The sequence below is a fragment of the Monodon monoceros genome, unplaced genomic scaffold, assembly GCF_005190385.1.
Source record: "Monodon monoceros isolate NGI ecotype Baffin Bay Population unplaced genomic scaffold, NGI_Narwhal_1 Super_Scaffold_4, whole genome shotgun sequence".
NCBI classification, from domain to species: domain Eukaryota; kingdom Metazoa; phylum Chordata; class Mammalia; order Artiodactyla; family Monodontidae; genus Monodon; species Monodon monoceros.
In genome coordinates this window covers 20570480-20584305 of record NW_021703781.1, presented here as the reverse complement: position 1 = coordinate 20584305, position 13826 = coordinate 20570480, and the positions used below count along the sequence as shown (strand labels likewise).

Here is a 13826-nt window from a genome sequence, read left to right as displayed (position 1 = left end):
TGGGCTTCAGTAGTTGTGGCCCACGGGCTCTAGAGCGCAGGCTCAGTAGTTGTGGTGCATGGGCTTAGTTGCTCCGCGGCATGTGGGATCTTCCCAGACCAGGGCTCGAACCTGTGTCCCCTGCATTGGCAGGCGGATTCTTAACCACTTGCCACCAGGGAAGTCCCACAACAGCTAATGTTTAAGCTTTCAAGTGAAATACAGTGATAGTCAACCTCTGTTGGCCTCCACAACTACTAGTTCATTGTGGTTCCACCAGAGGTTCAGGGTAGATTGTACTATCTTTTGTGTGTGTGTGTGTGCTATTTTCTTTTTGGTGATGCCATATCTTTTGCAAAGCTGAAATTTTGGCTGTTGTGATTAAAAGCAAGTGCTGGGTGAAAATCAGTGTGGAACAGAAAATGAAAGTGGCCGTGTCCAATCTGATTCCAAGGTGTGAGAAGTCGTGTAATGTCCCAACAGGTGTACACACCCTCTTTGTAATTCATCATGGTTATTTAAGAACAGGATGCAAATGTTCTTTGTTTTTCTAATTCATGTGTTATTATTTTTTCAAAGAGCTACTAAATTGTCGGGACAGAAATACTTATTAGGTTGTTGAGACCAAACCACTTAATAAATGAAATGGAAGGCATTTCTTCTGGCTTAAGGGCTCTGTGAAAAAATGGCTGAGACCCTAAGTTCTCTGTGAATCTGTACAAGCTGAAACATAATTATGACTTGCTCAGGGCCACCCTAAAGCAAGGAAAACAAGAAAGTTAAAGAAGTTATTTAAAATTCTGAATTTATCTTTAAATCTAATACTTGCACACAGTAAAACAAAGCAAAAAGGGTAAAGAACTTTATTATTTTATTTCCTCCATTGATTTGCCTTGAAAACTGTATTTTTATTCATTTATTTATCTATACATTTTTGGCCGTGCCGCATGGCTTGTGGGATCTTAGTTCCCTGACCAGGGATTGAACCCGGACCCCGGCAGTGAAAGCACGGAGTCCTAACCACTGGACCGCCAGGGAATTCCCGAAAACTTTAAATAATACACTTCAATCTCCATTTCCAATTCCACCAACTTTAGGGACTGTGTCCTAAGCCACTGTCATGTAAAATGAGGATGTATGGGCCCCAATCTTTCCCTGGTCCTCTCCTCCCGTCTTTACCTCCGTACTTCCACCTCTGTCTTCTATACTTCCCACTATCCCGATTTATCACATTTCTATTTTGCTCTGTAATCACATAACGAAATCTCCTGCGTTATGTCCCTAGGTATAATTTTGAAAGTTAAATGCCAATGAACAGCATTTATATGATGAAGACTCTGTAACTCTTGTTCCCTTCAGAATCAAGTGGGATGTTAGCTTCACATTTCTGTGGTACAGCACTAGGACCCTTGTGTCTTAGTATCAAGAAGTGGAGTCTCTTGGTTCTGAAAACATGTTGTTCAATGTCATTCCACATTTTACTTGGCTTCACATTTGGATCATGTCTTCTCGCAAAGCCTCCCCCACGCGCCCAAGTTACTACGGGCGTACCTTGGAGATACTGTGGGTGCAGCTCTAGGACACCCCAATAAAGTGAGTCACATCAATTTTTGGTTTCCCGGCACATATAAAAGTTACGTTTTCATTATACTGTGGTCTATAAAGCATGCAATAGCAGTGTGTCTAAAAAAACAGTGTACATACCTTAATTAAAAAATACTTGATTGCTAAAAAAAAAGCCAAAACAACTAAAATAGTAACATCAAAGACCAACTGATAACAGATCACTATAACAAATATAATAACGAAAAAGTCTGAAATATTGTGAGAATTACCAAAATGTGACACAGAGACATGAAGTGCACAAATGCTGTTGGGAAAATGGCACCGGTAGACTTGCTCAAGGCAGGGGTGCCACAAATCTTCAATTTGTTAAAAAAAGCAATACCTGTGAAGTGCAGTAAAATGAGGTATGCATGTAACTACAATCGATCCTTGTTATGTGCAGTAGTTCTATTCTATAAAGCAGGCAGGACACTAAATTAGTGAGTAGTGAACAATTGTTCCTGGGGAAACAGGGTTAGGTTGCTGTCAGCCTCTGATCACAACTTTTTCATCAATGGATCAGTACAAAACCTTGTTTGATGTACGTTTCTTTTAACGACACCTTATTTAATATGAATTGTTGATTCATTAACATTGAACTCTCGGCCAGCAGCACAATAACTCTTGCTTGAATACAGCTTATCTAACACACATATTTTCTACATAAGGCACAGCTCAGCCTCCTTGCGCTTAGGAACACTAGACAGCACTTCAAGACTACACTTGGAGGCCATTTTATACAGTGAAATCACTAACAGAAAGCACAAAAATGTGAAAAACGTGGCACTAAATAGACCATGAAAAAGACCCTCGTATGCAGGGTGGGAGATGAAACAGGAAGGTAGAGTGTGGCCTTGTTTGACCTCAGCGGGTAAGGTGTGCAGTGGATGGGTCGGTTTTTTCTGCTCTGTGCCTGTCTTTGAAAGACCACAAAAGTGCCATGAGTATTGATTTTGGGTTACAAATAAATTTCAGTGAGTAGGCAAGTTCGCAAATATGGAATCTGTGAATAATGAGGGTTGACTGTACTTTTTCTCTGTTCTTGTTGACGAAAGAGAAATGTGCCTTTACCATATTCTAAAAATCACCCAGCTTCTCAGTCACACTGCTCTTTGCAGGGGGCACTTTTTTCCCAGAGACTTTGTTCCTGAAGCCCTCGGAGCTGGGCTCCAGTTTAGAGTGGTTCTTTTACCCAGTGGTCATCTTTCCCAGCTCATCCCTGATGCCTTGGCTTCTTCGTTCTTGGCTTTCTCCCTTGTTTTCCTTTTATCTGCCTCAGGTATCTCTTCAGAGACAGTACTGAGAAGTAAATTTTGTTTTCTTACACAAATGGAATTGTCTTTATTGAATGATCTTTGGATTATTATTTGGTAGAGTTTCTAGCATCAAAATTGCTAGCATCAAAATCATTTTGCTTCAACGTTTTGAAGCCATTGATCCATCATTTTTGGCATCTGGTGTTACAGAGAAGTTTGGTAGCCCCCATCCCCCAAGCTGTAAAATTTTCTCTGTATGTTATAAAATTTCACAAGGATGTATCTAGGTGTCAGCACTTGATGATAAGCCTGTTCAATTTGAAGACTATTCATAACTCCTGGAATTTTTTTCCTGTCATGTATTTGATTATTTCTTCCCATCTCTTTATTTCTCCCACTTCTCCCTTTACTTGTCTCTTAGTGGGATGCCTGTAAACCAGGTCTTGGACCTCCTAGATTGCTCCCCCCAGTCTCTTAACCCTTTTTTTTAAGGATTTTTTTGATATGGACCATTTTTAAAGTCTTTATTGCATCTGTTACAATATTGCTTCTGGGTTTGTTTGTTTGTTTAATGTTTTGATTTTTTTGGCGCAAGGCATGTGGGATCTTAGCTCCCTGACCAGGGATCGAACCCGCACCCCCTGCACTGGAAGGCGAAGTCTCAACCACTGGACCGCCAGGGAAGTCACAAGTCCCTTAATCTTTTCCTTCTGTTTCTCAGTCTTTTTAATTTTTATTTTGGTAATCATATTGTTAATTTCCGAACATTCTTCTTGTTCTCTGATGGTTTTTCTTTTCATACCATCCTGTTCTTTTATGAATGTACCATGTCTTCCAATCTCTCTGAAACTAGTTGGGATGTATTTACATCATCTTCTTTCTCTAAATTATTTTATCCAGTCAGTTGTCCTGTTTATTTATTTTCATCTTTTTCATGTTGGCTTTTCTTACATGTCTGGTGATCTTTGGTCATGCGTTCATATTTAAGAATGAAAGACAAGGTTGCTTATTACAGGCAGATGGGATAGAAAATCTTTCCTCAGATACTGTTTGGTAGGCATGGTTCCTGTTTCAGACCTCTGGGTACATGTGCAGGGCATGCCAATTAGCAGGCATCACCTTAGGGTCCCTGGTTAGGAACTGAGAGCCCCCAAATGCCAGAATGAGGGAATTTTACTTGGTAGAGCCATACCCATCCTCCAAATTCTAGACCTGCCCTGTAGTTGTTCAATTTCTTTAGAGAAGAAACCTCAGATTATTAGTTTGGAGGATAAATGCTAGATTTGCAGAAGCTCTACTAGGAGTAGGGGAGGGAGAGAGGCCAATTCACCTGGCTGTTGTGGAGACAGACCTTCAATGACTCCCCATTTTTCATCCTGCCCACCTTCAGGGCAGCTCCCTCCTGCTTTTATTCTTAGCTGTGGCTCTTCCTGTGATGCCATCCACATGTTCCTATGTACTTTCAGTCATAGAAAGAAATTTGCTGATATTTGCTGAAATCTCCCATTTGCTGATGACCGTCACCAGCCCCTGCCCCTTTGTTGTGAAGTGTTTATTTTCTTTTTAAGTTTTTACCATTATTTCTGTGGGCTCTAGAGAAGGAAAGCTCATGTGCTCAGAGTCCGTCATTTAGAACTGGAAACCAAAAGTGTGACTTTAGTTTAACATCTTAACAAACATCATTTGGGAATTAGCCTAGTAAAGTACACTAGTAAAAGGAAAAGTTCAGGTGTTTTGTAATTGAGTAAGAATGTCATACTGAAAAATTTAGATTACTTTCATCACCAGGTGAGTCACTGGAAATTAACTGGTCCTGAGATAATTGAGAAATGTAACATTTCATATCAAGAGACTGTATAAGACTCACTAATAGAATCAGACCCTCAGTGTGTCTGTATTTGCATAATTATAGCATATGGGATTCCTATAAACAATATTTAAAACTACACCGTAATCCCAGATGGGAGGAGAAGAAAGAAAGGCAACATCCTAAGCATTTGCCCTTATTCAATGAATTGCTCTTGGTGAGAAACAGCAAACTTAATACACTGATTGCCTTCATGAAAAGACAAAATAACCTGGTTTCTTTAGACCACTATCTTCCTTTAATTTAAATAAGTTCTTACTCAAGCATAAACAGCTGATAAAGAGTAAACTATATTTTATGCCTCAAACAACTTCTTGAAGTTTTTATTATATGCAAACTGAAGAGGAACAAGGCAGAGTAGCCAACTGGCAAGATGGTCCATTAGCAGCCGCCAGCAATCCTGATTTAAATGACCAGTTTTTCTGCTGCCAAGCTTTTGCAAAGTGTCTTTTAAAAAGAGAGAGCAGTCAACACTTGAGATTTAATTATAGGCCAGTGTATCACAGGTGAAGTTTGGTTGGGCTGGTGAACCACCGTGACAAAGGATCTAGAATTTCAAAACAGCTTATTTTATTTATTTTTTAATTGGAGTATAATTGCTTTACATAGTTGTGTTAGTTTCTGCTGTACAACAAAGAGAATCAGCTATATGTATACATATACTCTTTTGAGATCATTCCCTTCAGAAGTATATAAATCAAAATGCTTTCATTATACATTATTTTAAATCTAAAACTAAGAGGTCTTATAGCTTTTTAATGATGGAAATGAATTAAAAAAACTTTAAACGTTTTCTGTAAGGTTCATAAACATGAAATTCATAGTGTCACCCCCTAATGGATTCGTTTTAAAATTGCTGAAATTTATTCAATTTATTCATTTTTAGTTCCCATGATACTTCCCTAATCTGTAGCATTGTGCTTCAGAATATTTTATATTGTAAATATTTATGAAAAAACAAAGTAGTTCTGCAATGAAGCATCTTTGTCAGTTCAAAACTATCCTTTGGGAGAATAAAATGAGATGAAATAAAACTAGGTAGGACATAAGGGAATTCAATATAATTATATTAACTATATGTAGAAATATATATATATATATATTTTTTTAGAAATATGTTTTTAAAGGGTATGAAAAAAGTCTCTTAGCCTCATACCTGATAAAATTCTAACAAAATTTGGTGTGTTACCCTTAATACTGTATTAAAATAATAGAAGTTTATTAGTATTATTCTGTAGCTGTGAAAAACATTTTCAGTAGTCCCAGCTAAATCACTTGCTCTATTACACTTCTATTTATGAACTCCAAGGGCAAATCATTATTGCACAAGTAATATTTTCCAAATCATTTTCTTCCATGGCCACCTTTAAGTGAATGAGAAGAGTCAGTAATCTTATTGTCGTATATGTTAAAGCACATTAACAATTTATAACGTAAGAGCTGTATGTATCAAATGCAATTTCATTGAAATGACACTCGGATCAAATTAATCAAGTTAACCAACCATGAACATTAGAGCCAAGCGCTAACTCAATTTATTTAAATTATACTATTGGATTACAAGTCATTCCCTTTTAAAAAAGCATTTCAAGTCCTGTCCTGGAATAATCTGGCGGGAAACTCAACTGCCGGCACATTCTTTATAATTCAGAGTCAGAGGATATGTGGCCATCTGGGGCACTCTAGAAGGCGTGGGGAGCAGAGCGCGGGATGCAGCAGAAGTGGAGTAGATTTAGGATATCTGCTGCTACTGCAGTACATGCTGACTTTTTAAGACGTTTTGTCTTTGTTGAACCAGAGCTAAGTTTTGTTTTTGTTTTTGCTCCTTTGTTATTAGCCTTATGTTATTTTCTAATATAAATATGTTTGGCCACCTATGGTACTAGTTGGATGAGAAATGAATATAAATGAATGAATAAAAATACTTTGAGCTCTCTTTGATTCTGAGTTAGCAAGGCACCCCAGAAGAAAATGAACCGGTTTGCCTTCCTGAATCTATTTATTCACAGAAAACATAATAAAAACAAAACTGTTCACTGGGTCCAGCCGGCTTTCGTCTTTTTGCTCTTTTGAGAATTAACAAATCGGAACAGTGGACAAGCTATCCTGTTTCCTTAAAATCTAATAGTTTCAACTTAATAGTGAGGTGTATTGTTTTACAGTGATCTATCTTGCTGCCCTGAGCAGGGGACTAGCTTTGAACCAAGAAGAGCTGCTCAGGGAGAGCAAGGGGATATGGCAGCTCCCTTTGGTAGTGGGTGAGTGGACCAGTACCAGTTGGTGGGTGGGCTGCAGCCCCTGGTGCTGCCTGACCCACCAGGGGCTCCCAGAGACATCCATGACTGCTGGGCCAGTTGTGGGCTCTCAAAGCTAGAGCAGACTGTGTGCTGAGCAGAGGCAGCTGCCCCGGAACCGCTCTTCCTCCATCCCTCCCCCTGCCTGCCCCTCCCCACCCTGTTTTCCTTACTGTCAGTGCTAAGGCAGTGGCTGCACTGCGGGGACCAGTGGCTGGGGGGCCGTTGCTTCAGTTGCAGTGTTCTGTGCTGGTGACAGGCAGTGTTGCTCCCTGGTCAGAGCTGTGAAGGTGCATGTTGTATCACCTGCACCAGGTAAGGGCGACGGCCAGCCTCTGTAGGGTGCATCATGGTGGGAGAATGGAAGGTACAGTGGACGGAGGAGGGGGGGACACAGTTCTGCATCGACCAGCTGCGGCCCTTAGGCAAATCAGCTGACTTTTCAGAACCTTCCTTTTGCTCAAACAAAGCCTTTCAGAAGCTCTAATATGTATAACACACAGAAGGAGGGGGAGTTATGCTGGTTGGAGTGGGGAAGGCCTGGGAAGCTTGATGGCTTGGTCCCCACCCTTTCCTGCTTTGGGCCTCTGGGCCCTGTGGCGCTCCACTGGAGAACCATAGCACCAGCTGACCTCTGAGGTCCCTTCTGACCTAAAAGTTGCTGCTACTCTAGGAAGATGCTCAAAATGTCACTCCTTCTGAGCCCCGACCCTCCATCTGTTACTTCGTTCATAGAGATGGAACAATCAGGTAGAATTAAATCATATGCTGGTGATCTTTCCTTCAGAGTCACTATTTCATCACCATGATAACAACAGAAAAGAAAAAGTGGGCCTGAAAAACTGCTTTACTTTGTTTATGGCCTACCTCTTCTCCACCCCAAGACAATGATCGACATTGTTTACTAAAGAACAGCAGAGGTGAAAATCCAGTTTAGAAGCAAGGGGGCAATGATGACCACCTCATTGAAATTCTGGAAAACTGGTCAATTTGGAAGTTTAGCACTCTGGTGGGGAACCCAGTGAATTATTGTCTGATCTAAAAGTTTATGTTGTGTATGGTATGAGCTATTGGAATTTACCTGTTCATAGTCTACCACCACTATTTACTGTAATGGTTTTATTGAGCAGTGAAGGCAGCAAAAATACAAGTTACGCAGTTCTGTGTATGAACCAGTACTGCTGCCAGGCCAGTGAACACAGGGCCTGGGATTTCCTGGAAAAGTTTGACTTCATTTTATTATATTTTTGTCCTGTTGTCATGGAAATAACCCACATTTAGGCATAGAAACTATATCATCAGGACTACCTCTCATATCCAGAAACAATCTCCAAACCTTTGGTCAGACCATGTATTGCAATTCTGACCTAAACAATACGGTCACTGTAGCTTATTCTTGTGGCATCACAAAATCAGCTGAAGTAAACGTCCCTGTACGAGGCTGGTGGTCGTACGCCTGTTTCCACACATGTTCTGTCAAAGCATGGGAATTCTGACTTGAATGACTTGCTCCATTCCAAGTCCAAATTGGCAATGCCAGTCAAAATAAATTGGGCAAAGTATGATGGATGGTGAGATGGATAAATGAACAATAAAGGCTTCAGAGAAACCACCAAATTTATCTTATTTAATACTTTGTGACAAGACAGTTTAAAGTACAGTGTGATGTGGCTCAATCTGATGCTCTTTATCTTTTATTGACATTGGTAAAATAGTGATGCAAACAGGAGTTTAAAAAGAAAATCTGCATACACTAATGTTAAAATGAACATAATCTGAGGATCATTGGAACGCCAGCACCTCCTGTGCCGCCACATGCACATGAGGATGTGGGGCCGTGGAGTGAGGCTGCCTGGGCGGGAGTCCTAAATCTACCACCCACCAGTTGTGTGGTGACCTTGGGCACATTTTAACCTCTCTCTTCGCTTCTGTAAGATGGGTATAACAACCATGCCTACCTATAGGGCTGTCGTAAGAATGATAAGCGTTGATACCTTTGAAGGGCTTGGAACAGTACCTGGCAAGCAGTAAGGCATTTAGTAAACATTAGCTACTATGACTTATTTCCACAAAAGAAAGTTTTAGAGACTATTTTCACAGAATGCAGGCTAACATTTTAATTCAAAAGTGACTATTATAATACTATAGTGCTGGCTTTGTGTATAACATGAGGCTTAAAACTCAGTGTTGTCTTTCTGCTTCTCTCATTGGTCTTAGGAGGCAATGTAAAGGGGTGGAAAAGAAATAGTCCTGGGAAAACGCTAAGAGCCACGTACTCTACAGCAAATACTTTTGTTTTTCCCAAGGCTGGGCACTTTGGGCCCCTCTTGTTCTAATCCCATATTCCCCACCTTCCGTCTGCCTGGGAACCCACAATTATCGCAATGTTAGACCCACAGGATTTCACAAAATCTAAGACTGAAAAGGACCTGAGTGATCAGTCATTTAGACCACTCCTGCCCAATTTTAGCCACAATAAAAGTGAGGGGTTGTGATCATTGAACGACTTGTCCATGGCTACATGGGGACTGGGTGAGACCAGACCCAGTCCCCTCACCCCCACTTCTGGAACCCGGGTCTGGGGCTGTTTTCTCTTATACTTTGTTGTATGTTTCATCCCCACTGGCACCTAGCATAGTATTATGTACACATTTGACATTCAAAAAATATTCCTTAAATGAGTAAATGAATAAGTGAAACCAACCTTAAATATTTGTTTTGAAAGTACTTTGGAGTTCCTTCTGTAGTATTTGGGGCGGGGGGAATGAATTATCTTCTCAAACACTTTTTCCCCCAACCTAATTCCCGACATGCATACCATTGTGCATCTAGGGGAAAACCAATCCCCCGTCCTCATGTTTCCACTACTTTCTTTTTTAAAATGCCACCATCTGATACCATTGTTAGAACTCATGTCCTCATTTTTTCCTTCTAAACCTAACTTAAGATATTCATAGAATCATAGTGATGAAAGCAATTGTGACCCGTTCATTTAGTTCACTCCCCAGCCTGAACCTGGGCAGGGCAGGCCAGGACTCGAGGGAACGCACATCACCGTGCTGAGCAAAGAGGAGGTGCTAGCTAGAGCCCGGTGTCTGCATCAGGCTTCCTTCTGCCTGCCTTGTCTCCTCTTTCCCTCCAAATCCTGCTACATTCCCTGTGAAGCCTCGCCCAAGCCTTCCCATCCAGCTTAGAATTCTCTTCTTCCTTTAAAAACTGTCGTAGCATTTTAATTATGGCTTTTATTACACATTATCAATCACTTGTAAAGTAATTGTGTTTAGTTATCCAAGCAACATATAAATTAATCCAAGTTGTAAAATTTCAAATATTATAACAACGGTTATGGATGGGTATGATTAATATAATTAAAGTCCTCCACCATGCATCTAATTCTTGTTTCTTTTAGCGGGTGTCTTGTTCTACACCTCTCCTATCCATTTTTACTTATAGAAATTCATAGTTTTATTTTGTTTTTACAAAAATGGTACCATTCAATATATATTGTTCGGTAATTTGCTTTTTCCATTAATAATGCATCTCAGTGACCTTTCTGTCTTAGTAATATATAGACTTACTTCATTCTTTTTAACTGCTTCCTAATTTTCCAGAAGATGTACCAGAGTTTATTTAGCCATTCTCTATTGATGGCCATTAGGGTTGTTTACAATGTCAGAATTACCAAAACTCTGCCATGGAAGGGAATCACATAATCTGTGTACACGCCTGCCTGCTTCTCTAGGGTACATATCAAGAAATGGAATTGCTGGGTCACACAGAATGTGCACATTATTAATTTTAACAGTGCCAAACTGCCCTCCAAGTTGGCTATATTAATTTACACACCTGTCAGCAGTATATAAAAGAACCCATTTTCCCACTAGCTTGCCAGTCTTAATCACTTTTCCCCTTCTTTTACCTTCCTATATATTTTACTTCCTAGGTTTGGGGGTGTAAGCTCTCTGAGAGCAGGGCCCATGATCTCCTCATATTTGCATTTCTTCCCCCATCCAGAGGGGTTTAAAAATTGGTGCTCCATAAACACCTGTTGAATGATCTCTAACCATACGTTTTTCGTTCATCTCTGGGCAGTACACACTTTTCAGAAGCATTTACCAAGACAGCATCTAACTTTGAGAATGAAAAACATTCTAAGAAAGTTGGTTGATATTTCTGCACATTCCTCACGCTGAAAAAGTTACAGATATCTTTCATTTAGAGTTGCCTAAGACAGGATTCTCTCCTGCCTTGCTGGCAGGGGGTAGTGAAAACAGACCTGGTTATCTCAGACAATAGCTAGCAGCGTGTCCCACCCACTGGGAAACAGCAGACCAAAGGCGCCTCAGAATCCCTGGGAACTAGACAGAAGATGGAATGGTGAAGGAGAAGGGTCACAATCTTTGGAACATTCTGGATCTAAGAAGGTAAATTCTTTTATAGAGTTTTGAAATAGAGGAAACCATTAATAATGTCTAAAGCATGGCAATAAATGGATCCAGGTGAGGAGGAACTGTGACAGGGTAGGAGAAACTGGAGTGAAGAACTGGGCATAAGGAAATTTGGATACAGGAAATAGGGGTTTTAAAGGTGTGAATTACGTGATTCAAGAGATCCAGGCCTATATTTATTTATATGATAATCTTGGGCTAAAGCAATTCTAAAAATCCACGAGCGTAGTTCCAAATCTTGGCGCTCTGAACATTTATTTGAAAATAAGAAGAGTTTTCCAAAGGGATAACTTTCAGCTAAATAAGAATTGAGAATTACGTGTAGCTTTGTTTGTGTTTCACAAAAGAACTGCTCCTAAATAAGAAACATAAAGGAAGACACATGTTCGCTCTTAATAATGTTTCTTTTTCTCTCACCTACTGAACCGTTTCAATAGCAACTGCGCAGCCCAGTGAGGGTACAATCGCATTTCGACACAAACAAATGAGAAGTGAGGAAAACATTTGCCTTGCTGGCCCGATTGGGGAATGGCCCCCTGAGGCTGGACCGATACACCTCAGTTCATTGGCACTGTTGGAAAACCCAAACTGCCCTTACTTTACCATCAGGGCCTCGGGGCTGTGGTCCCCGCTGCACTCCCTTAACCAGACACGAACCCGCGGTTTGGTTTCTCGGCTCATCTCTTTTCGCCCCTTTCATCCCTTCTCCCTGCGTTGCCAATAAACCCAGCAGTGACCGGGCCTAAATCAAGCCCGCTGTGGCCCATTTTTGGCCAGGAACAATCAGCGTCTGGAAACTACTGGAGGAGGAAGCGCGTTTGGCCCTTTGGGGTCTCAGTGCCACTGTTGTGTGGAACAAAGGGGGCAGGAGCAGAGGGCGCCCCCAGGAGGAATGGCGGGGAAAGACCCCCGCGGGCGCGATTAAGGAGGCGGGCGAGGCTGGAACTAGGGTGCTCCCGGAGAGCGGGCTAGGCGCCCGGGGAAGCATGCCTGGTACCCGCCCGCTGCGCCCCGCACGCGATTCGCCCCGCATCTGGCGGCCGGCGCAGCCCTTTCCTGCGTCGCAGCCTCTTTACTTTTATTCCTCCCGCCTTCGATTATTATTACTATTCTTTCCCGCGCAAAGCGGGAACCCGGGACTGCCGAAGCGAGCGGCGGAGGGGCCGCCATTTCCCCGGGAAAGCTCAGCGCGCGTCGGCACCGGGCGCCCCGGAAAGGGAACCAGAGGGGAGTGCCCGGCCCCGAACCCTCCTCCGCGCCGGCCGGGCACTCACAGCCACCCGCGGCGCCCCGCTCACCGCGCAGCAGCCCCCGACCCACGCCTCCGCCGCCCGCGTCCCCGGCCTGACCTTCTCCGGCGCGGCCCACCCCCGGACCCCAGTCCCTTCCCTCCTACCGGCGCCTCCGCGCCCCTTCCATTGTCAGCCCGGAGCAGCCGGCACCCGACCTGGGCACCCTCTGAGGCCCCCAGAGCGGCCTTGCCCGGGCTCTCTCGGCCCCTGCGCAGACCACCGCCCCGGACCAGTCCCCCTCGGCGGCCGGGCGCCTCCCTTCTCCCGCTCTGCGCCCCCAACGCCGCATCTCCAGGAGCCCTTCGCTCCCTCGGGACAGCCTCGCCCGGGGCTCGCGGCTAGACCCCGCATCCCTCCTCCCTCCCTCAACGCCCAAGATGCCCCCGGCTCCTCGCCGGCCACAGGAATTTTACCGCTTCTTTAGCAAACGCCCCCCCCTTTATTTCTTGAGGAGGCAAGTTGGGCAGCTTGATTTATTAATTTGTCTTTCTTTCTTTTCTTTCTTTTTTTTTTTTTTTTTTTTGCGGGGAGGGTCGGCTCTCTGGGGAGCGCCCGCAGGGGCTGGGCGGTGAGGAGGGGCAGGGGTTCTCTCCAGCCCCTGCACTGCCCCCGAGGCGCGTTTTGTTTCCAGACCCCGAAGCCCCCTGAACAATAATGCCATCGCCATGGCGGGCTCACCTGGTGTTGTGCCGCCTGCTCCGGGCGCCCGGTGCCCTCCGCGCGCCGCTCCCAGGGCGCAGGTTCGGCCCGCGCGGCGCCGGTGCCGGGCAGGACTCTTTGCCTTTCTTTGGGTTCTATCTGTGCGTGTCAATGGCGGCAAGCGGCAGTTCTCCGGGCCGCGGATAGTAGCGGGGGGAGGAGGAGGAGGGAGAAGGGATTGCTCCTTCTCCACATAACCACCTCTAGGAGGAGTCGCTCAGCCTCATCCCCCGCCAGCCCAGGCTCCGCGACGGGTCCTGGGCTTTCGGTAGGGCTTGATGAGCTATTGTCCTTCAGGAGCATTAATGATGAAACCGCGCGGCCTCCGCGTCGCTGGCGGATCCGCTGGGTGCGCTGAGGGCCACTTGCTACGATGAGGCTTTCCC

The 13826-nt window shown here is 43.6% G+C and overlaps 2 protein-coding genes across 2 annotated transcripts in view; one reads left to right on the top strand and one right to left on the bottom strand.

The window, feature by feature from the left end:
* LOC114908915 (core histone macro-H2A.2) overlaps positions 1 to 13573 on the bottom strand; it is a 53872-nt gene extending 40299 nt beyond the window's left edge. The window contains exon 1 of the mRNA XM_029245697.1: positions 13420 to 13573. The gene's annotated coding sequence lies outside the window, so the exon portion shown is untranslated. The remainder of the gene's footprint in view (positions 1 to 13419) is intronic.
* LOC114883279 (extensin-like) lies at positions 12436 to 13083 on the top strand. The gene has a single exon (XM_029200913.1). It carries the CDS (start codon positions 12436 to 12438, stop codon positions 13081 to 13083), a length of 648 nt encoding a protein of 215 aa, XP_029056746.1.
* Positions 13574 to 13826: the final 253 nt, after the last annotated feature.